Source organism: Mytilus californianus, unplaced genomic scaffold (assembly GCF_021869535.1).
Source record: "Mytilus californianus isolate M0D057914Y unplaced genomic scaffold, xbMytCali1.0.p SCAF_4, whole genome shotgun sequence".
NCBI classification, from domain to species: Eukaryota; Metazoa; Mollusca; class Bivalvia; order Mytilida; family Mytilidae; genus Mytilus; species Mytilus californianus.
The window spans coordinates 34,506,885-34,532,221 of NW_026262690.1; the positions used below are offsets into that span (position 1 = coordinate 34,506,885).

Consider the following 25,337-nt stretch of genomic DNA (forward strand, 5'->3'; position numbering starts at 1 on the left):
TGGTTTACTTACACAGATGGACTTTATAGGCAAGGGAAAGAAGCTTATTGATTTTGGGATCAAAAGGCCAATTACTAAAATAAGAAAATTGTTGGCAAAATGCTTTTTAATGGAAACTTGTGTTTCCTTCCTTGATTTGTACCAAACTTATACAGATGAATATATAGGGAAGGGGAAGGAATGTATTGATTTTGGGGTTCAAGGTTACTGTAACTAAAAATAGAAACATGTTGGAAACATGGTTTCTTGATGGTAACTTTAGTTTCCCTGGCTTGATTGGACTGAAACTCTAACAGAGAAGTTGAAGGTATAAGGCAGGGGAAAAACTTTTTGACTTTGGGTGAATAGGTTAAAGATGAAAATCACATACTTTGGGAAAAATGTTGCAAAAATGGTTTCTGGATAGTTGTGTTTCCTTGCTTGATAGGAGGGAAACTTATACTTATGAAAGATATAAAAAAAGGGAAAGAGACCTATTGTGTTTGGGTAAACAGGTCAAAGGTCAAGGTTTCTGCTATATTTATAAACAAAAGTCTGTTTGTGATGGTATCATTTAAGTTTCATTTTTTTGGTTTATAATGAAACATGTATTGATGGAAGTTAAAGAGAAGGGGGCGAATCCTATTGGTTTTAATGTTAAAGGTCAAGGTCACAGCTGCTAAAAATAGATGAAAATAAAGGAAAATTTCAAGCTTTTTTTGTGGGTGTAGTATTTCAATTCTTGTAATTAAAATGTTTTCTCTTAATGAATGTGCAGTTAAGGGGAAATCACTTGACAGTACCAGCTGTTCACTTGTTTACTATGTCAAAGAACATTCCATTAGAAGTCTAAAGAAGAAATTTTGTTTTTTTGGGGGTTTTTTTTATGTTGTTTTGTTGCTGTATCTATATACCCTACATCTCCTTTTATTCATATTTACAGATTATTAAGCAATTATAATAATGACCATTATGAATTATTTAGGAATTGAATATATAATAAAAATAACATGTGGTTAATTTAATTTATTTGTACTCAATCTACTCCATACTATCTCAGTCAGTGGAATAACAAAAGTAATGACAACAAAATATGATGAGTCCAGAAAAATCACCAAACCCAATTAAACTGGGTTTACATGTTGCAAATTTGTATACAAACATCTATGAAAAAAAATACTCAATCATATTATAATATAAGAAAAACTCAAGTTAGTGAAAGCATGCTTCTATAATTTAGTAATTTCTTTTTTATATAGAGAAATCATTATACAGTAACCTTCCATTTACTCTTGTCTTTTTATTTTAAACTCGCTTGACAAACATTGATGCAATTTTAGCAAATTTTGTGTTTAAGGAATTTTAGAAATATGATTAAATATTCTTTAAAGCTTATGACTCTTCATTCTGTTATGTTTAAAAAAAATATATGCCTTAAAGTTTCTATCACTGCAAGATGCAGCAGAGATAAAGCAACATACATTTCAATATCTCTAACAGGATAAAGATTTAAGTAAAAACTAATAACACTTATATCAGTAGTGAGATAGAAGTAATTATATTATTTACATTAACACTAACATTTTAGGTAAACTATTTATTATGTAAAGCAACCGAACTTCCTTATCCGAAATAGATATCCGCCACTGTTTCCGGATTTTACCATCACTAAGGCGAACAACCGCTATTTCTATAGGAAAGTAGTTCTGTAAAAATAAAATATTTTCGATTTCATGTTTTAAATGAATTATTTGTTTTCGAGACAGATAAAGGCCTAACGTATCATTAATTGAAGGTGTTTGTTATGTTCATGTTTTGATGTATCAAACTTAAAACAAAAAGAAACCACTTCCTTTCGCGCAATAATTTGTCTCTTTAGCACAGCACGAGAAGAGGAACCTCTGTAACCGGCATCACTTATCACTATGGCAGGTTGGACAGACTGGGTGAAATATCTTTTAAATGATGGAAAATGTGTTTGTGGGAATGTCTGCGGAATTTATGGACCAGCACCAAATTACCAGTACTATGCATCAGATCCATCGGATTTTCATGTAAGTTGGCGCACTACCGTGCGAAATTTTAAACATCTAAAAAAATAGTATCCCATAGACTTTAATAAGAAAGTACTTGCATTGTATGTGCAAGGTAAAGAGATCAAGTTCTTTTGCAATTTTTTTGGAACTCTTCTTGTGGATGCTGGTCGGTCATTGCATTTTTAATTTTAAAACACTCAAACGAGGTGTGGTCCTCCAGCATCACGTTAAATTATGACTTTTCCGTAATTATGTCATCTCCGGAGGGTGATGCTTTGCAGGGCTCTTAGATTTTAACCTTACATTTTTATTATTTAATAAGTATATTTTACGTAACATAATTGAATGGTTGAAATGTACGAAAAGGGTGCATGTCGGTAGTAGCAGATTGATTCTCTAGCGGTAGCAGTCTAAATAACAGGGACAGAATAACCAAAACATCCCAGCTCCTGAGCGTATTTGTAAACTTTGTGAGGAGGAGGTGGAAGATGAGATCCACTTTCTCCTTCAATGCAAAAAATTAGAAACTTATAGAAAAAAATTTTTTAAAAGGGACATAAAAGAACTTTGTATTTCTTATCCTAATCTAAAGAAATGTAGCACCGAAAATATGTTTATATGGCTAATGGGTTGTGAGAATCTAGAAGTTCTAAAACGCCTATGTAATTTAATAATCAGGATCTGGACTGAGAGGGATAATATTATGTTAAAAAAAGTAAATGATGCCGGTTAACTGACCCATTGAATCATTCATAGGCCAAATTTGAATTTTATGGCACTAATGATATCCATAATTTCATAATCAGTTGATATACAGCGTATGCCTCAACATTTCTATATGTTAATACATGTATATATACATATCTGGGGTTTTGCTTTTTCTTTTGTGTTTATTTTTATTCTATTCTATATTTTGTCATTATATATCATTAAGAATTAATAATAATCATTGTAATAAATTATTTGTAATTATACTGCTCTCTTAGGGCGTCCTTGATTGACAATAAAAATATTGTATTGTATTGTATAGAATTACCACCAATTGGTGGATTATACATTTTGTACTTTTATTCAGGTATAATACACTGTTCGACATATAGTGAGATACACCAGTTGAGGTATTAATCCAGTTTTTGTCTCACTTTGATGGAGCCAAAAAGCGAGACATAGGTATGCTGTTTCCGGCAGCGGCGGCAACAATGTATTAGTTTGTGATTAGGTCTAGTTCATGGTGAACCACTAGTGGTAGGTCAATGATATTTGGTATGCAGTTGTATAAGCATTGGCACATCTCATTACCATGGAGATTTTTTGGCCTCGGTCAAGGTCTATTGACTTTGAAACTTTGCTTAGCTTTCATGTATTAGTTTGTGATTAGGTCAGTTTACGATGAATAAAGGTCTGCTAACTCGCCCCACTCATGAAAAAAAGAATTAAACCGTACTGCATTAAAGACTACAATCTTGCCCCACTTATGAAAAGGAGTTTAATCCAGATGAATAAAGGTCTGCCAACTCGCCCCACTAGATGAATGGACTTGTTTGAGTCTGCCAAGTCTGTCTGTAGTAAGGACTGATCATTTTGGGTCTGGCCTACTGAAGTTATCTTGGATATTGCCATAACAATTACAAAAAGATGTATAAGTATGAATTTTAAAATGGGTTAACTGAAATATGTAAATAAGTAAATTTAGATGTGATATTGGAATAAAATAACACATGTCTCATTACATCAATTAACAGAATGAGGTGTCAGTCATAAATAGAATTTGAATGGATGGCATGTGCTATCGTAAATTTACATGTAACACAAATGGTTTCATACAAAGAAATAAGACCAAAATGTGTTCATGATCACTGGTTATTTTTATGCCGCCACCATAGCGGAGGGGCCATTAATTTTTACGTCCCAAAATTGGTTTCCATTCTCTAACTTTAGTTTGCTTCAACCAAATGTTATGAACTTATACACAATGCTTATTACCACAAAACACAGATCAAGTTTGAATTTTGGTGGCATCACTTTTGCCGTTCTTGAGTTATGCTCCTTTACAAATGGAAAAATTGCTGAATTTTTAGTTTCCATTCTCTTACTTTAGTTTGCCTCAACTAAATGTTATGAAACTTATACACAATGCTTATTACCACAAAACACAGATCATGTCTGATTTTTTGTGGCGTCACTTTTACCGTTCTAGAGTTATGCCCCTTTAAAAATGTAAAAACTCCTAATTTTTTTGTTTCTGTTCTCTAACTTTTGTTTGCCTCAACCAAATATTATGAAACTTATACACAATGCTTATTACCACAAAACACAGACCAAGTTTGAACTTTGGTGGCGTCACTTTTACCGTTCTAGAGTTTTGCCCCTTTACAAATGGAAAAATTGCTGGATTTTTCGTTTCTGTTCTCTAACTTAAGTTTGCCTCAACTAAATGTTATGAAACATATACACAATGCAAATTACCACAAAACTGAGATCAATTACAAATTTGGGTAGCGTCACTTTTACAGTTCTTGAGTTATGTCCCTTTATAATATTATATGCAAGCAGGGGCATCATCGGTGTCCCATGAACACATTCCCCATTTATTAAGTCTCCCAAACGAAGTTTGGGAAGACTTATTGTTTTTGCTCAGTTCTTATTATTATTATTATTCTTCTTCTTCTTCTTCTTCTTCTTCTTCTTCTTCTTCTTCTTCTTCTTCCGCCGCTTTTAAATTTGAACTTGTCCGCACCCGTTCTCCAAAACCGCTTGTCAGATTAACTTAGGGTTTCACAATATGTTAGACTAACATGTCTAGTGGTGCAATCAGGGTTTTGTTTGTGCAATGGGGTTTATAAAGGGGTACTTTGAGGGGCAAAAAGAAAAGAGGGTTTTACTATAGAACCCTATGGGATTTTATTTTTTTAAATTTTCAAATGATTATAAATTGAAAACCGTTTGTGATAGACACAATCTTTTTAATTGAAAATGTTCTAAATGATAAAGCCCATTAAATGAAATACAGGGTTAGTCCCCAGGGGTCACCCCCACCCCCTGCCATTTAAGAAAGTTCTAATACCTTGTAAGTGGTCAAGATCCCCACCCCTAAACCATATATATTTTGGTTTGTTATGCTAAGATGGTTTGAATGATATACAGGGTAAGTCCCCAGGGGTCACCCTGACCCCCTGCCATTTGAGAAAGTTCTAATATCTTGTAAATGGTCGAGATCCCCACCCCTAAACCATATATATTCTGGTTTGTCATGACAAAGCACATCAAATGAAATACAGGGTTAGTCCCCAGGGGTCACCCCCACCCCCTGCCATTTAAGAAAGTTCTAATATCTTCTAAGTGGTCAAGATCCCCACCCCTAAACCATATATATTCTGGTTTGTCATGCTAAGATGGTTTGAATGATATACAGGGTTAGTCCCCAGGGGTTATCCCGACCCCCTGCCATTTGAGAAAGTTCTAATATCTTGTAAATGGTCGAGATCCCCACCCCTAAACCACATATATTCTGGTTTGTCATGATAAAGCACATCATATGAAATACAGGGTTAGTCCCCAGGGGTCACCCCCACCCCCTGCCATTAAGAAAGTTCTAATATCTTGTAAGTGGTCAAGATCCCCACCCCTAAACCATATATATTCTGGTTTGTCATGCTAAGATGGTTTGAATGATATACAGGGTTAGTCCCCAGGGGTCATCCCGACCCCCTGCCATTTGAGAAAGTTCTAATATCTTGTAAATGGTCGAGATCCCCACCCCTAAACCATATATATTCTGGTTTGTCATGATAAAGCACATCATATGAAATACAGGGTTAGTCCCCAGGGTCACCCCCACCCCCTGTCATTTAAGAAAGTTCTTATATCTTGTAAGTGGTCAAGATCCCCACCCCTAAACCATATATATTCCTATTTGTCATGTCTCGAACATATGAATGACGTATACGGTCAGTCCCCAGGGGTCACCCCCACCCCCAATGTTCTAATATCTTGTAAATGGTTGAGATCCCCACCCCTAAACCATATATATTCCTGTTCGTCATGTAATGAACATTTGAATGACGTATAGGGCCAGTCCCCAGGGGTTCCTCCCCACCCCCAATGTTCTAGTATCTTGTAAATGGTCGAGATCCCCACCCCTAAACCATATATATTCTGGTTTGTCATGCCAAGATGATTTGAATGATATACAGGGTTAGTCCCCAGGGGTCATCCCGACCCCCTGCCATTTGAGAAAGTTCTAATATCTTGTAAATGGTCGAGATCCCCACCCCTAAACCATATATATTCTGGTTTGTCATGATAAAGCACTTCAAATGAAATACAGGGTTAGTCCCCAGGGGTCACCCCCACCCCCTGCCATTTAAGAAAGTTCTAATATCTTCTAAGTGGTCAAGATCCCCACCCCTAAACCATATATATTCTGGTTTGTCATGCTAAGATGGTTTGAATGATATACAGGGTTAGTCCCCAGGGGTCATCCCGACCCCCTGCCATTTGAGAAAGTTCTAATATCTTGTAAATGGTCGAGATCCCCACCCCTAAACCATATATATTCTGGTTTGTCATGATAAAGCACATCAAATGAAATACAGGGTTAGTCCCCAGGGGTCACCCCCACCCCCTGCCATTTGAGAAAGTTCTAATATCTTGTAAATGGTTGAGATCCCCACCCCTAAACCATATATATTCCTATTTGTCATGTCTCGAACATTTGAATGACGTATACGGTCAGTCCCCAGGGGTCCCCCCCACCCCCAATGTTCTAATATCTTGTAAATGGTTGAGATCCCCACCCCTAAACCATATATATTCCTGTTCGTCATGTAATGAACATTTGAATGATGTATAGGGCCAGTCCCCAGGGGTTCCTCCCCACCCCCAATGTTCTAGTATCTTGTAAATGGTCGAGATCCCCACCCCTAAACCATATATATTCTGGTTTGTCATGCCAAGATGATTTGAATGATATACAAGGTTAGTCCCCAGGCATCACTAATGCATGTAACTTTACTGGACCAAACCAATTTTCACTGGAAGTTGCCCAATGTCAGGCGACCCTGGGAATTACGAATTATGGGAGCTTCGTTTGGGAGACTTCGTAACAGCATCCTGTTACATTCATTTCTTGTTTTAATTAGGATTACTGAATAATACTCAACTTTTTAATAGATTAAACCTCTTCTTTCAATAAATGTTTATGTATGAATTAATATTCTGATATAAAAAATAATCTTCATGATTTCTAGAGCAGTAAAATCGAATGTACAAAAAAAATACTTGTTTGAAAGTTACATTTTTTTAGTTGTATTACAAGTGTTTTTTTTTCTTTCTATTGTTCTTTTAGCAGTTGTGTATATATACAAGTAGATTAAACTATCTTTCATAAGTGGGGTGAGTTAGCAGGATTAATTCCATGAATACCTCGGGATTTTACTATTTTTCATACATGTAAGTGGGGCGAGTTGGCAAGACAATTCGTCGGCAGAGCATCACTGGCCACTTACAAAGAAAAAGAATACAAATTACAAAATGACAATATTGCCATAAGCAAATATTGTGGCATCACATGCAAACAACCACTTCTATTTCAAGATCTTACTACTACTTAATGTTGGTTTAACAAAATAGAAGTTTCATTTCTCTGTGACACTGAAGTAGTATAAGCCCTGATCTACATCTAGTTTCTTCCCTGTTTATATACAATGTACATGTATATGACATATATATTTATTTATTTTTTCAGCCAGGAGTACCTTTTTTCCAGAGCATGGATAAAGTATTTCAGAGTGGCGTTGGGGCCTGTGGTTCAGTTAAAGTTACACTTCCAGCAGATGGTGCACAGAAAGAATTTAAATTTATGATTTTAAGAGAGGATGAAAAATGTATAACAGCCAAATGTGGGAGTGAAGCTGGATTTAATGTATCAAAGACAAACAATTGTAAGATACAAATGTACTATGAAAGATAACTCTTATCAACTCAGCTGTAAAAATTGACACAAAACTAATGACTAAAGTAACTGAAACTGTATTATTGGTTTCATTCAAAGTCTTTGTATAATGAAAATAGTCTTTATGTGTTATATTTTTGTAAGCTACATGTATTTACACCTAGAACTAAATTGGAAACAAATTAGAAAGTTACTATCAATGATAAAAAAACAGTAGATGCCAAATTGAAAATGAAAAATCAAGAAGCAGACAATCTTTTCAAGAAGAAAAAGGTTTTAAAAAATGGCACAGAGAAAAAGCAAAGATTGAAAAACATTCACTCACGCTTTGGGGGGTTATGGCTCAAACCGTTTTGGAATTAGGGGGAAAAACAAGGGTCTCTGGTTAATGGACAATTTAAAAGCAATTTAAGGGAGGTAATCCAAAAACAAAATTGTACAATGTTGGATTACCTCCCTTACACTGCTTTTAAATTATCTATTTAAGACTTATAATGAATTTAAATGGGTAATTATGGTTGCAAACTCCATTGGTAATTTTAATTGAGATTATGACCATATCTTGAGGGAAAGAATTTTTGTTTGAAAAAGGGAGGGGGGGGTTAGCAATTTTTTTCAGATTTCAGAAATTAAACAAAATTTCTTCACATACTTTATTTTTTGCAAAAAAAGGGTGGATGGGGTTCAATACGCAACAGCATAGTGTATTGCACAAAAGCAAACAAAAAATGGGTTAGTTTTTAACCGGATTTTCGAAGGAAATATCCGTTATTAAAATGGTGACATACGGCGGGCAGATCAGGCGCCTGCCAAACAGCTTGTCAGCAGAATAACATGAAAACGCTTAAACAAATTTTTTTTTGGGGACTTAATGAAGGTCTAGTTCAATTTTCAAGATATTAGTATATCTCCTTTGTGAGTTATCGCCATTTTTAATATCCAAAAGTGGAATTTTTAAATATTTTACTCTTGTTATCTTTTTTATGACTAAGCATAATGTCTTATCTCACAACAAAATATTGGAGTGACAGATTTATTTGAAAATTATCTATTTCTAAGTGGTAATGATTTTAAGCTATATTATTAGACATTTTGAAGTTAATTACATTATTAATTATTAATTAGATCTGGGTTATATCTTAGCATATAATATCATTGGAGTGACAGATTTATTTGAAAATTTTCTGTTTCCTGATAAGATCTGTAGGACTGTATATATTAGACATTTTGTAGATAATTAAGTCTCCCTAAACCATATATATTCTTACCCCCACCCCCTTTCAATTTGAGAATGTGCTTTTATCTTGTAAACGGTTGAGATCCCCACCCCTAGACCATATATATTCTTGTATGGGACAATAAAACAAATCAAATGAAATATTTGGGGAGTTCCCGGGTTCACCCCCACCCCCTACTTTTTGAAAACTTGTAAACGGTCAAGATCCCAACCCTGTTACCATATATATTCTTGTATGTGACAACAAAACAAATCAAATGAAATAAAAGGCGAGTCCCCTTGGGTCACCCCCACCCCCTCCTGTTTGAGAACTTGAAACCGGTCAAGATCCCCACCCCTAAACCATATATATTCTTGTACGGGACAATAACACAAATCAAATGAAATATAGGGGAAGTCCATGGGGGTCACCCCCACCCCCCTTCTTTTTGAAAACTTGTAAACGGTCAAGATTCCCACCCTGAAACATATATATTGTTGTATGGGACAATAAAACAAATCTAATGAAATAAAAGGCGAGTCCCCTGAGGTCACCCCACCCCATCCTGTTTAAGAACTTGTAAACCGTCGAGATCCCCACCCTAAACCATATATATTCTTGAATGGGACAATAAAACAAATCAAATGATATATAGGGGAAGTCCATGGGGGTCACCCCCACCCCCTTCTTTTTGATAACTTGTAAACAGACGAGATCCCATCCCTAAACCATATGTATTCTTGAATGGGACAATAAAACAAATCAAATAAAATTGAGGGGGAGTCCCCTGGGGTCACCCCCACCCCCCTTTTTTTTTGAAAACTTGTAAACGGTCAAAATCTCCACCCCGAAACCATATATATTCTTGTATGGGACAATAAAACAAATCAAATGAAATACAAGGCGAGTCCCCTGGGGTCACCCCACCCCCTCTTCTTTTTGATAACTTGTAAACAGTTGAGATCCCCACCCCTAAACCATATATATTCTTGAATGGGACAATAAAACAAATCAAATGAAATTGAGGGGGTTCCCCTGGGGTCACCCCACCCCCTTTTTTTGAAAAATTGTAAACGGTCGAGATCGCCACCCCTTAACCATATAAATTCCTGTTCGTAATTTCAAGAAGATTTGAATGACATACAGGGTATATCCATAGGCGTCACTAATGCATATCATAAACCAATTTGTACTGGACATTGCCCAATGTCAAGCGACAATGGGAATGACGAACTATTGGAGCTTTGTTTGGGAGACCTCGTCACAGCATTCTGTTACAATTATTTCTTGTTACTGATAAATTGTTTGTAGAATTTTGTGGCAAGTTTGTTTGTTATTCTGTAAAAACTAATTTTCTGAATGCTATATATTTTTTTTTATGAAGTAAACTCCTTTAAAAACTAAGCTTATATTGTCTATTAATAAACATATATTTAGATTTCTGATTTTGGGCCCACTTTTCAAGTTGGTCCAAATTGGGGTCCAAAATTAAACTGTGTTTGATTTCAACATAAATTGAATATATATAGGGTTCTTTGAAATGCTTAATCTAAACCTGTATTTCTTTTCATTATTAATAAAATAATACCACATTGAGGTCCAAAGGGTCCTAAATTACACTTTTGATTAATTTCACCTAAAATTGAATTTTTTGGTTCTTTGATATGCTGATTCTAACAATGTTTGAGTGTTAAATCATATCTAATTTTAGAGAACTTAGTCATCACTGGTTGTTGTTATTATATTATTGATTATAATTTGAAAAATTGCATCATATCCAGTTTGAGTTATTTCCCTTTGCACAGAAAATATTATGGATAAAATTAACCTGTGTTTCATTTCAACATAAATTAAATAGGGTTCTTTCAAATGCTGAATCTAAACCTGTATTTAAATATTAGATTTTTGGGCCCAGTTTTCAAGCTGGTCCAAATCAGGGTCCAAAATTAAACTTTGTTTGATTCAACAAAAAAATAATTGATGGGGTTCTTGAAATGCTGAATCTAACCATGTATTGAGAGATTTTGGATTGTGGGCTCCTTTATCAAATTGGTCCACATTGAGGTCCAAAGGGTCTTAAATTAAACTTTTGTCTGATTTCATCAAAAATTGAATTCTTGGGGTTCTTTGATATGCTGATTCTAATATGTACTTAGATTTTTGATATTGGACCATAATAGGTATTTAAATGTCCAATTTCAAGTATTTCAGTTCTTAAACCACATTCATTTTGTGTCACAAACCTATGCTGTGTCAAATATTCAATCACAATCCAAATTCAGAGCTGTTTTAAAGCTTAAATGTAGTGTCTATACTTGCTCAACTGTTCAGGGTTCGACCTCTGCAGGAAAATCTGGTTTGCTGTCACTCTGACAGCCTCTTGTTATTTATTTTTTTGGGGGGTGGGGGGTCAATTCGCACAGGCACAGTGTATTGCACAAAAGCAGAAAATTAAATATAATTTCAAATCATATATGACTACAGTTATTCTGTGTCAGAAACCTATTATGTGTCAAATATTTAATTACAATCCAAATTCAGACCTGTATCAAGCGTAAATATTGTGTCCATTTTTGCCCCAACTGTTCAGGGTTGGACCTCTGCGGTCACATCCAGCTGCGCCCGGCGAAGCAATTTATTGTGGATTGAGGAACAATTGTGATTTCATGATTTTGTCAAAATCTGCAAACAAACCTATAGAAAACTTTTACTTCGTTGAATGTTTGAATTTGTGGTTTACCTATACCCACAAAATCAACAAAAATTGGTATCACATTAGTTATAATGATTCCACAGTAATTGGTATCACATTAGTTATAATGACAGTAATTGGTATCACATTAGTTATAATGATTCCACAGTAATTGGTATCACATTATATAGTTATAATGATTCCACAGTAATTGGTATCACATTAGTTATAATGACAGTAATTGGTATCACATTAGTTATAATGACAGTAATTGGTATCACATTAGTTATAATGATTCCACAGTAATTGGTATCACATTAGTTATAATGATTCCACAGTAATTGGTATCACATTAGTTATAATGACAGTAATTGGTATCACATTAGTTATAATGATTCCACAGTAATTGCATTCAGTGACAAGACATGAAGAAGGAGGCCAGTATAGTGGCCTGTATTTCAGTGGTTGTTGATGGTTCATGTCTGTCATATTTGTTTTTAGTAAAAAAAATTATAAATTAGGCTGTTAGTTTTCTCATTTGATTTGTTTCTTATTTTTCATGTTGGGGGCCTTTTATAGCCGACTATCTGGAATGGGTTTTACTCATTGTTGAAGACAGTAGGGTTGCCTATAATTGCTTACATCGACTTCATCATGTTCATTTGACCTTTGGTGGATAGAAGCCTCATCGGCAATCATACTTCATCGCCTTATTTTTATAAAACCAAGACTTTTTTCATGAATTCTTTTCTAGTCCACAATGTTTTAAGATGTACACAGATGACCAACACAGGCTCTTAAGAGTCTCTAGTTATTTTGTTTTCATTCCTATTACTTGGTGGATACGATCTCCTACACCTGTATATGGAGGATAGTTTCTGAGAAAAGAAAATTCATTTTCAGATTTATGAACACACAATGACTCCCGGGACAGTAATTGTCCATGAACTACAAATGTTGTTGTAATTTTAACCTTGCTGTAAATTTTGAAATGTAAGGGTGAAATAAAGGAAATTCAAAATGTAGTAAATTTCAATGCTTAATATTGATGCTTGAAATGCACAAAAAACATCCTGGACAGAACACAATTATGCCAATCAATTCCATTTGTAGAGGAAATCTGAGTACACTTGATGAATTTATACATTTTTGTAAATGTATATAAAGACCATGTGATAGATCCCATCAATCAAACACAAAAATATTTTTTAGCACACTTTTTGTATTTATAGTGAATGAACAAAACCTGCATTATATATAATTAATACTTTTTATTCATTACAGTATATGTAGTTTCATTTTACACATCAAACAGTGTACAACCTGGAAATTGTGCAAAACGGAATGGATATGTACAACAACAATTACTAGCAGCAGGACAATAATCTTTACTTTATTTTTAGAGTAAGTATTGATAAACATGTGTACATTATGTTCTCTGTCTATATGTGACCTGGTGAAATAATTCAAATTCCATTCCTAGCTTGAAACTAAATGTTGACCCTTTTATCTGGTTTATTAATTAAATGAAAAAATAAATTTAAGTTTTAAATTATTTGCGATTAATACTTAATCATGTGAACATGTTTTGGAAACTGTGTGATTTAAAATGTAAAGAAATGTACCCATAATGCTTTTATTCAGCTAAAAAAAAATGTATGTGTTATGACCTGAGATTTTCTTCTTCAATGCAGGCCATTTTCATAGGTTGAGAGGTACAGTATGTATATGGACTTTTTTTTTTCATATAAATAATATTATAAATTACCGATCAAGTACAATGAATTTTTAACTGATAGGGGACTATGTATTGCCATGTAAAACTACCAGAATGCTTGTTTTTCATGCTATTTTCTCTATTCCTCTTATCACTATATTGTTTCTTATTCTTTTACCTATTTTTTTGCCCCCGCCGAGGCGGAGGGGCATTAAAGTTTTGCCCTTGTCTGGTGTACAACTGTATGTCTCAAAAATAGTTTCCGTTCCTTAAATTTAGTTTGCCTCAATTTAATTTTATAAAACACAATACTTATTACCACCTAACACAGATTTTGAATTTGGGTGGCATCACTTTCACCGTTCTCGAGTAATGTCCCTTTTTAAATGGAAAAATTCCTAAATTTGTTGTTTGCACACTTTAACTTTAGTTTGCCTCAAACCAAATGTTATAAAACTTATACACAATGCATATTAACATCAAACACAGATCAAGTTCAAATTTTGGGGTGCGTCACTTTTGCTGTTCTTGAGTTATATCCCTTTGTTAATTGAAAAATTGCAGAATTTGCCGTAAATTTTCAAGCAGGGACATCTGTGTCCTAATTACACATTCTTCATTTATTTTAAACTATTTTCTCTACTCCATAAACATCATCCAGACACTCAGGTAAAGGCAGGAAAATATACTCTTTCTATTTAGATCTCTCTGGTGTATTGTATAGTAAGTGGTCTCAGTTCAATCATTAATTTTAATGGCCTGACGCATCATCAATTCATCCTTTTAGATAGTAAATTCAAACAAGTGTGTGGGATTAAAGTCATATGAAACGGGTTTCTTGAAGTTATTATTATTATTACAAGGAATTTTTTAAGCGTGTTATATAACGTACAATTACTCAAGGGCTTTAGCTTTCCATGTTAAAAAAATATACACAAATTTGTACATACACGAAACTGCAAAGTAAAAAATAGGTTTAATAGCATACAAAATCAAATCAAATATAAAAATTTAAGAGACTAAAAACTTCACAAAATTGGTTAAAAAATGGATTCAAAGAATTATCAATGAGTTAGTAAAAATCTCAAAAATTATTATCTAAACTAAATAATATAAATAGACTTAGAATTTGAATAGTCATAGACTTATCTTCTGAAATTGCTGAATGCTACTACTTTGTATTCATAAAATATGTTACCGAAAGACAACGACTCGTAGTAAAAAGTTATATCCAAATATACAGAAACACAACAAATCAAATTAAAAAGTACATGTACAACATATTATTGTTAAGGAAATTATTGAACCTATGCAGGTATATGTACTGAACTAAGTCCTCTGTGCACAATTTTTATACGACCACAAAAAAATTTTGTGGTCGTATATTGGTATGACGTTGGTGTCGTCGTCGTCGTCCGAAGACACACTGGTTTTCGCACTCTACCTTTAGTTTAAGTGAATGGATCTCTATGAAATTTTACCATAAGGTTCAATACCACAAAAGGAAGGTGGGGATTGATTTTGGGGGTTATGGTACCAACAGTTAAGGAATTAGGGGCCAAAAAGGGACAAAAAATAAGCATTTTTAGCTCACCTGGCCCAAAGGGCCAAGTGAGCTTTTCTCATCACTTGGCGTCCGTCGTCGTTAACTAACTGAAACTACTTGGCCAAATTAAACCAAACTTGGCCACAATCATCATTGGGGTATCTAGTTTAAAAAATGTGTCCGGTGACCCGGCCAACCAACCAAGATGGCTGCCATGGCTAAAAATAGAACATAGGGGTAAAATGTAGATTTTGGCTTATATCTCTGAAACCAAAGCATTTAGAGCAAATCTGACACGGGGGTAAAATTGTTAATCAGGTCAAGATCTATCTGCCCTGAAATTTTCAGATGAATCGGACAACCCGTTGTTGGGTTGCTGCCCCTGAATTGGTTATTTTAAGAAAATTTTGACGTTTTTGGTTATTATCTTGAATATTATTATAGATACAGATAAACTGTAAACAGCAATAATGTTCAGCAAAGTAAGATCTACAAATAAGTCAACATGACCAAAATGGTCAGTTGACCCCTTAAGGAGTTATTGCCCTTTATAGTCAATTTTTAACCATTTTTCGTAAACTTTTGTAATCTTTTACAAAAATCTTCTCCTCTGAAACTACTAGGACAATTTAACCAAACTTGTCCACAATCATCATTAGGGTATCTAGTTTAAAAAATGTGTCCGATGACCCCGCCCGCGAACCAAGATGGCCGACGGCTAAAAAATAGTACATAGGGTAAAATGCAGTTTTTGGCTCATATCTCTGAAACCAAAGCATTTAGAGCAAATCTGAAGAGGATAAAATTGTTCATTAGGTCAAGATCTATCTGCCCTGAAATTTTCAGACCAATCAGGCAACACGTTGTTGGGTTGCTGCCCCTGAATTGGTAATTTTAAGAAAATTTTGCAGCTTTTGGTTATTATCTTGAATATTATTATAGATAGAGATAAACTGTAAACAGCAATAATGTACAGCAAAGTAAGATCTACAAATAAGTCAACAGCACCAAAATGGTCAATTGACCCCTTAAGGAGTTATTGCCCTTTATAATCAATTTTCATAAATTTTGTAAATTTTTGTAAATTTTTACAAAATATTTTCCACTGTAACTACTGGGCCAAGTTCATTATAGATAGAGATAATTGTAAGCAGCAAGAATGTTCAGTAAAGTAAGATCTACAAACACATCACCTACACCAAAACACAATTTTGTCATGAATCCATCTGTGTCCTTTGCTTAATATGCACATAGACCAAGGTGAGCGACACAGGCTCTTTAGAGCCTCTAGTTGTAACTTCCAGACATAACTTGTTAGTGTATGGATCTCTCTGACATTGTACCACAAGGTTCCATATCATAAAGGGAATGCTGAGATTGATTTTGGGGGTAATTGCCTTCAAATTTTAGGAATTAGGGGCCAAAACAAGCATTTTTCTAGTTTCATGACAATAACTTGTGTGTAAGTGTATGGATCTCTCTGACATTGTACCACAAGGTTCCATATCACAAAGGGAATGCTAGGATTGATTTTGGGGGTAATTGCCTCAAAATTTAAGGAATTAGGGGCCAAAAAGGGGCAAAAACAAGCATTTTTGTCGAGCCTGCGACTTTTGTCGCAGAAAGCTCGACATAGGGATAGTGATCCGGCAGCGGCGGTGGCGTTAGCTAACTTCTTAAAAGGTTTATATTTTAGAAGGTAGAAGACCTGGATGCTTCATACTTTGTATATGGATGCCTCATGTTACGAAGTTTCCGTCAGTCACATGTCCAATGTCCTTGACCTCATTTTCATGGTTCAGTGACTACTTGAAAAAAAAGTTAACATTTTTTGTAATATTAAATTCTCTTTTATTATAAGTAGTAGGATAACTATATTTAGTATGTGCGTACCTTGCAAGGTCCTCATGCCCGTCAGACAGTTTTCACTTGACCTCGACCTCATTTCATGGATCAGTGAATAAGGTTAAGTTTTGGTGGTCAAGTCCATATCTCAGATACTATAAGCAATAGGTCTAGTATATTCGGTGTATGGAAGGACTGTAAGGTGTACATGTCCAACTGGCAGGTGTCATCTGACCTTGACCTCATTTTCATGGTTCAGTGGTTATAGTTAAGTTTTTGTGTTTTGGTCTGTTTTTCTTATACTGTATGCAATAGGTCCGAGTACACAGTTATTTCGTAGTGCATTTCTTTTAGACAATAAATGAAAATTAAAAAAATCCCACCTGCGCTTTCTCAAAAATATTTTTACAGTGTGTTGTACTACTTTTGGGACAAATTATATCAAAATTATAGAAAACTTCATCGGCTCTAACTCAAAATATGAACAATTTCATGTTAAGGGGGTCTTCAAATCTTTTGACAGCTTCCGAAGTGCTAATTTTTAACATTTTTCAGCTGGACCAAATCACTACTTTACTTTAAAATTCATGACCCAAATTTTTTTACAGTGTCATTTCACCCCCCTACTTACTATTTGAGTCATAAAACATGGAGAAATAAATTTGGAAGGGGTATAAAAAAAATCGACAAGTAACACACTGTCCACACTAGGGACTATATTCGTGGACAACGAAAATCAAAGGACGATAACTGTGTACCCGGACCTAATAGGGTAGAAAAAGTTGACCAATCTTAATAAAACTTGGTATGACCAAAGCTTATTAAATTATAAGACTGCTTACAAAGTTTCATGGCAATAGGATATATATTATAGACAATATGACTAATTTTATATTCAACTTTGCGTGTTAAATTTAGACGTTAAAATTGAAAATTTTCAACTATCAACATTTGGGGCTTAAAAAATTAAAATATTGCAAAAAAATACTTTTGAAATACCTTAATATATCGTATATTATGTATTAAAAGCAATAGAGTACTCATTTGATTTATCAGACTTATCATAGTTATTAAAAAGTCAAATTTATATGAGCCTGTGGCTAAAAACGGAGGTTTTCCAATGAAGGGGGGCCTTACATGAAGATGTAATATTTTCCAGCAATTTTAAATTTGTAAAGCTTTTTGGTTATAAATAATCCTTACATATGTATTAAATGTACTTTAAATGGAAAGAAAACTTACAAATAACATATCACATTAGTTTAAAAGGGTCTTAGGCCAAGTAAGACTGAAAATAATTTAGGGTCAATTTAGGCCGTATCACATATTTACATTTAAAAATGCATATTGAAGCTATAGGAAATAAAATTTTGTGTCTTTTCTATCATTTCTATACTCAGGTCACATGATACAATAAATCTGAGCACAAAAAGACTCTTGCATTCAACTTTTTTTGCAGACAGTATGGTCTGATACAAAGATTTTTCACTTTTTAGTGAAAAACATGCATGCAATTTTAGTCTCAACAGGCTTATATTTGAACCACTTGCTATCCTACAGAAGAAAAGAAAGATATTATGTGACATAAAACAGGTTCAAAGGACATTGTTAAGTGCTTTTTATACAAATTTAGTGAGGTCTTTATAATGGACTTCAACTTTTATGTTCCAAGCTCCTCACATTTAACTTGATCCAAACAGGGCGTTAGACGAGGATCATATATACAACACATTTTGCACATATTGTCCGAGATAATCTTCTTTTCTGTAGATTCAGAGTTCACAAATGAGTAATACAACTGGATTGAAGCATAGAAATACAAATATTGACACATAAAAACCTGTCAGATAGAAAGTCAGAATGCCACTTATGCATCAAAATTGAAAAAGCTATGAAATGCTTATTTTGACCATAAAATGCCAAAATTGGTCATTTTTGCAGAAATTCTATCAAATAAAAGTTTAAATCCTTTAGTTTTATGCTATTTGATAAATTGACACCATCAAATCATTCAGGGAAGTTGCCAAAGTACAGATTCTATATTTCCTGATTTCACCTCTTAGGTCCGAGTACACAGTTATTTCGTAGTGCATTTCTTTTAGACAATAAATGAAAATTAAAAAAATCCTACCTGCGCTTTCTCAAAAATATTTTTACAGTGTGTTGTACTACTTTTGGGACAAATTATATCAAAATTATAGAAAACTTCATCGGCTCTAACTCAAAATATGAACAATTTCATGTTAAGGGGGTCTTCAAATCTTTTGACAGCTTCCGAAGTGCTAATTTTTAACATTTTTCAGCTGGACCAAATCACTACTTTACTTTAAAATTCATGACCCAAATTTTTTTACAGTGTCATTTCACCCCCCTACTTACTATTTGAGTCATAAAACATGGAGAAATAAATTTGGAAGGGGTATAAAAAAAATTGACAAGTAACACACTGTCCACACTAGGGACTATATTCGTGGACAACGAAAATCAAAGGACGATAACTGTGTACCCGGACCAATAGGTCTACTATATTTGGTGTATGGAATGATTGTAAGGTGTACATGTCTAGCTGGCAGTTGTCATCTGACCTTGACCTCGTTTTCATGGTTCAGTGGTCAAAGTTAAGTTTTTGAGTTTTGGTCTTTTTTTCTAATACTATATGCAATAGGTCAACTATATTTGGTGTATGGAAATATTTTATGATCTATATGTCAGTCGCGCAGGTTTTATATGACCTTGACCTCATTTTCACGGTTCATTGCTCAGTGTTAAGTTTTTGTGTTTTGGTCTGTTTTTCTTAATCTATAAGCAATAGGTCAACTATATTTGTTATATGGAAGAATTGTTAACTGTACATGTCTGCCTGGCATGGTTCATCTGACCTTGACCTCATTTTCATGGTTCATTGGTCAATGTTTAGTTTTCTTGGTTAATGTTAAGTTTATGTGACAGTTGTAATAAAGCTTTATATTTAGGACTATCAACATAATATCAATGATTAGTAAAGAAGACGAGACATTTCAGGGTGTGCACTCTTGTTCTAGTTTCATGACAATAACTTGTGTGTAAGTGTATGGATTTCTCTGACATTGTACCACAAGGTTCCATATCACAAAGGGAATGCTGGGATTGATTTTGGGGGTATTTGCCTCAAAATTTTAAGAATTAGGGGCCAAAAAGGGGCAAAAAACAAGCATTTTTCTAGTTTCATGACAATAACTTGTGTGTAAGTGTATGGATCTTTATGAAATTGTACTACAAGGTTCCATATCACAAAGGGAAAGCTGGAATTGATTTTTAAGGGTAATTGCCCAAAATGTTTAGGTATAAGGGGCCAAAAATAAGCATTTTTCTAGTTTCCAAACAATAACATGTGTTCAAGTGTATGGATCTCTCTGAAATTGTACTGCAAGGTACCATACCACAAAGGGAAGGCTGGGATTGATTTTGGAGGTAATTCCCTCAAAATTTTAGGAATTAGGGGCCATAAAGGGGCAAAAAAAACAAGCATTTTTCTAGTTTCATGACAATAACTTGTGTGTAAGTGTATGGATCTTTATGAAATTGTACTGCAAGGTTCCATATCACAAAGGGAAAGCTGGGATTAAGTTTGGGGGTGATGAATCATAAGGGGGTTCAAAAATTTTTTTTTGGGGGGGCTATTTTTTTTTCTTTTTTTTTTCTTTTTTTTTTCTTTAAAATTTTCCATTTTAAATTGGTTATTTCTGATTTATATATAAAAGCAAATAATAATGATATGGTTTGAATAGGTAAATTAAAAAAATTTTAAGTTCTTAGACCACATTCATCACTGCCTGTAACCGAGTACGGCAGAAAGTGATTTTCCCCCGATTACAGTACTGATTTTCCCTGATTGATTACTGATTTTTCCCGATTTTCCTATGTAGAGAACATCAAAAGGGTAATTATATATGAATTAAAGAAAATCTGTGTCAATAATTATGCAACCTCCCTTTTCATTCATGCATTTTTATCATTGACCTCCCATGGGCAATATGGATTTTAATGACCAATCCTAAAAATAGAAACTTTTCCGAAGCAAGGAAGTCATGGGAAGTGATTTTCTTATATTATTCAAATATCTAAATGTTATTTCTCTAATTATAGAATACTTATTCAAATGTGCAAATTAAGTTAACTTAGAGCTGGAAGAACTTTTTTAAGGAGATTAGGAAAATACTAAAAAAAAATATGATTTCAATTTCTGATGCAGTGTACTGATTGTCCATTATCAGTGTACAGATTGTCCCAGAGAAGATGAAGTTAATTACAGATTTTCCCCGATTTTCTCTTATAGTATCATAAGGAAAAAAGGATCATTCTAAGTTTTATTTTTAACTACTTGCAAAAAAATATCAACATTGCTTTGATAGCTTTCTAAAAATGTCATCTTTGAAGAAGCTCACCATCAGAAGACACATCCATCTGAAAAACTTGTCATTTGGAGAAGACTTGAAGAGGGTGGTGAAAGATAACATACCATGCATTCATTCCAGAACTTCTTGACAGAGAAGGAAAAACTTTTATCAAAATACAAGATGAAAAAATTATAATTTGTAACTTATCAACAAATACACCACAAAAGATTATCAAAAAAGGCAAATCATCACAATCTCTAACCATTTCAGACAATTTATCAAATTCACCAAACTATGAATCCAGAAATATACAAACAGTAAGTTATGAACCCCAAGCAAGAAGAAACCTGTTTAAAGTTTCTGAACCAACTAATGAAATATCAATGAACAAAAAAATCTCTAATTCAATTTTATATATAAAATTGTAGAATTACAGGTTTGCAGGAAAATTTTTCATATATTCCACTATTTTTATTAGCACATGCCTAAGTGTAATGAAGATCCACATATTAGCTTTATTTTTGAAGGATTAGCTTTTTCAAAATCGGGGACAATCTGTATAGGTATCAGGGAAAATCTGTCATCAACACAAGCTTATCGGGGACAATCTGTACACCAAAGCTCAAGTTTAATTGCTAGTTTTTTTCCCATTTAAATGCTTATTTTGTCCAAATTTCTACTTGCATTTTTCAGATTATTATATTTGAACAAAATTTCATGAAAAAAAATCTAATTTATATTCCCAGTTTTCTAAAAGCAGACTAAAACAGATTTCTTTTTACTCAAATCAGCTACAACAGCATCAAAACAAAGAATAAGGAAGGTCATGATGTAACTTCAAAGCAATCCCACCTCAGGATATCACTTACTAATGACTGCTGACCAGACAGAATAAATGATCTTTAACCAATTGATTAGTTCAAGCTACTTAAATTGAATAACAGAACTATAGTGTAAAATTTATCATGAAAAATCAGTACAAAATCGAGGAAAATCAGTACTATAATCGGGGGAAAATCACTTTCTGCCGTACTCGGTTACAGGCAGTGTTCATTCTGTGTCAGAAACCTATGCTGTGTCAAATATTTAATTACAATCCAAATTCAGTGCTGTATCAAGCTTGAATGTTGTGTCCATACTTGCCCCAACTGTTCAGGGTTCGACCTCTGCGGTCTTATCAAGCTGTGCCCCAGCGGAGCATTTTATTTACATTTATTACTAATCCATAATTACATTTGTATAATCGACAAATAATATTTCATCAAGTGAAAACTTTCCATGTAAAATAATGTTCATGTTTTCATGCTGAAGTTTACTGACCATGACCTTATAAATAATCAATGCAGAATCATGAAGCATGTGAAAAAATAAGTGAGATGATATATTATTGATAATGGTTAGGTAGTTTATAAAATTTCTTTTTTCTTTTCAGAAACATCATAAAGAACATCTCCAAGTTGAATATTTTTTTAGGGTGCAATAACAGTTGACAGTTTATATGCCAGTGTAAATGTTTTCATCCACAAAGACTTGCCTCATATAAATGTTTGCCGCTCATTGTATTATTGATAAACAAAATCTAGTCACTTAAAATTTTTACAGCATTCCAGGTTTTTTTATATTTATTTATTCTCTATAAATTTGCCATTTGCTTTTAGGAGTAAGTACAGTCTTGATTTGTCACACATCTACATATATGGCATAATATTAAACAGGATGTTGCTAGATACAAAGCTTTGTGCAATTATTTATATGAAGATTGTACTTCATTTTACAAATTATGACATAAAAGGTAGTATGCAATATTTTTGTGACTGACACAAATATTTACAAAGTTACCTTAAATAGTATATTTAGTTAAAAATCAGTATTCAAATTTGTGAATTGACAATTAAGTGCTCAAATATTATAAATGCTATTATGTCTTGTTTTCTCATATACCGGTCTATACAATTTTTGTTTGAAATTATATTTCATAAACCATTGTTGAATATCAAATTTGAAATTTTGTTTTACTTAAACAGTATAGCTGGTTGTTGAAGGTTCAGTTTCTGTGACTAATGTCATAATGGAAATAGAATTTCAGGACAGAGTGTAATTGAATTTTTTTTGTTGAATCATATAGTGTATGTTTTAGATACACTTGTGTCAAAAGCTTGTTTGCTTTTTTCTTTGAAGACCCATAAGAATTTCAGCATGAGAACTTTTCATGTATAATTGTATTAGTGCTTTATTGTTATTTTTTTTGCTAAACCCTGTAATGTATGATTTACCTAATGAACATGATGACAACTAATTTACTACTTAACTATTGATCCAACTTTAATGATCAATCATAAAATACAATGTTGCCTAAAGTTGAATCATGCTTTATGGGGCTAATTGCATTGCTTAAAAGAGATTTTTCTGTTATGAGATTGTCTTGTTTTATTTTTTGTGTGTTTTATTATTAATGACTTTATCTGATGTTGTAAGGTTACCTAAGGAGTTTGACAAGCCAAATTATCTTTTATAGGTAAATCTTAGTAGTATAGTTGTATTCAAAATGGTTTGTAGATTAAAGATCTTGTCTCAGTTATAGAAGTTATTTTATTTGTTAATGAAATCAATTTAATGGAAATTTGAAAAGAATGGATAAGAAATTAAAAAAATCTTGGTAATTTAAATTAGTAGTTGTAAGTTGAAAATAGATTTTTTATGGTTTTTTAAAGATAACGTATATAAAACAAAGAAGATTTTCTCAGTTTTACGATTATCCATGTAATTTAACTTTGTGTTCCGATAAATTCAAAATATGGATCATGATTTATTATAATTATATTATCTGACTAAAATTTGAACTAGTGTACCAGGGAATGTAAAGAAACCAAATTTGATAAAAGCATAGTGTGAGTTAGTTACAACTTTGTTCATTACTTCTCATAATAAAGTACATTTATCATTGTTTACTGTCTTCACTTGCCAGGACGTCTGTTTGACATAAATTAATGATGTTAGGGGCGACATCAAAAGTTCAATGTAGGATAAAAAACTTAATTCACATAGTTTTTTCACTGATCCCCCCACCCCCCTCTTAACTTAATTTGTGAAAAATTGATTGACCAATATGGATATATGTAAAATCGATTTTAGATAAACAAAACTTGCAGCAATTTTAACCCCCCACCCCCAAACTATTTGATTTAAGTTTTTTATCCTACATTGATCTTTTGATGTCGTCCCTTATGCTCCCACAAGAAACTTTATGTGGCAGTTTTGCAATGTTTCTTAAATGACTTTATTAGAATTTTACATTTCTAGCTATAATCATTACCAGAGACAAATGTCAGCTTTTTTATCTGGCACAGCAGAGTCTATAGTTATAGTTTTCATCTTCTGTCTGTGTTCGTCAGTCGGAAACACAATTCTCAGAGACCGCTGGACAGAGAGCTTGCATACTTATATGTTAGGATTATTTGTCACTATATTCTGTTGACTATACTCTACCTTCATAACTGTGTCAGTTTGAATTGACAATTTTGACAGGAGTTATGGTACTTTCATCAATTTTTGGACTATTTTAATACAATGACAACTCTTGAGACCATATGACAGAAAGCTCTTATATCTACTAATAATATTGATTGCAATCATGTGTAGTAGTTGTGTGTTCAACTTTAGACTTAATTGATTAGAATTGTCAGTTAACATGCTGAAGGTTGGTGGGTACTAATGCTTCCTCCACCAATTAAAATCTGACTGCCACGACCTAGCTAATAGTGCTGAATGTTGTGTTAAAAACAAACAAGCAATCACTCAAATTAATCCTTCATTTTGATTTGACCATTTTTACAGGAGTTACTGGATTATCCTATCAGAATGAAATCTTGTAAAAGCAACTTCTCGAACACCATTGGACAAAGCTTTCATACTTTGTAGGATTGTTTGCCATCATGTGTAGTTGATCATTTTGTTCCTTCATTTTGATGAGTTATTA

General features: G+C 33.4%; 1 protein-coding gene across 1 annotated transcript; it reads left to right on the forward strand.

Moving 5' to 3' along the window:
• The first annotated feature begins 1,819 nt into the window (after positions 1–1,819).
• On the forward strand, positions 1,820–24,305 carry LOC127737957 (uncharacterized). The gene is made up of 4 exons (XM_052248928.1): positions 1,820–2,033; positions 7,762–7,957; positions 13,162–13,281; positions 22,794–24,305. The coding sequence occupies exons 1-3, from the start codon at positions 1,905–1,907 to the stop codon at positions 13,260–13,262; spliced, it is 426 nt and encodes a 141-aa protein (XP_052104888.1). The 5' UTR covers positions 1,820–1,904; the 3' UTR covers positions 13,263–13,281; positions 22,794–24,305.
• The last annotated feature ends 1,032 nt before the right edge of the window (positions 24,306–25,337 follow it).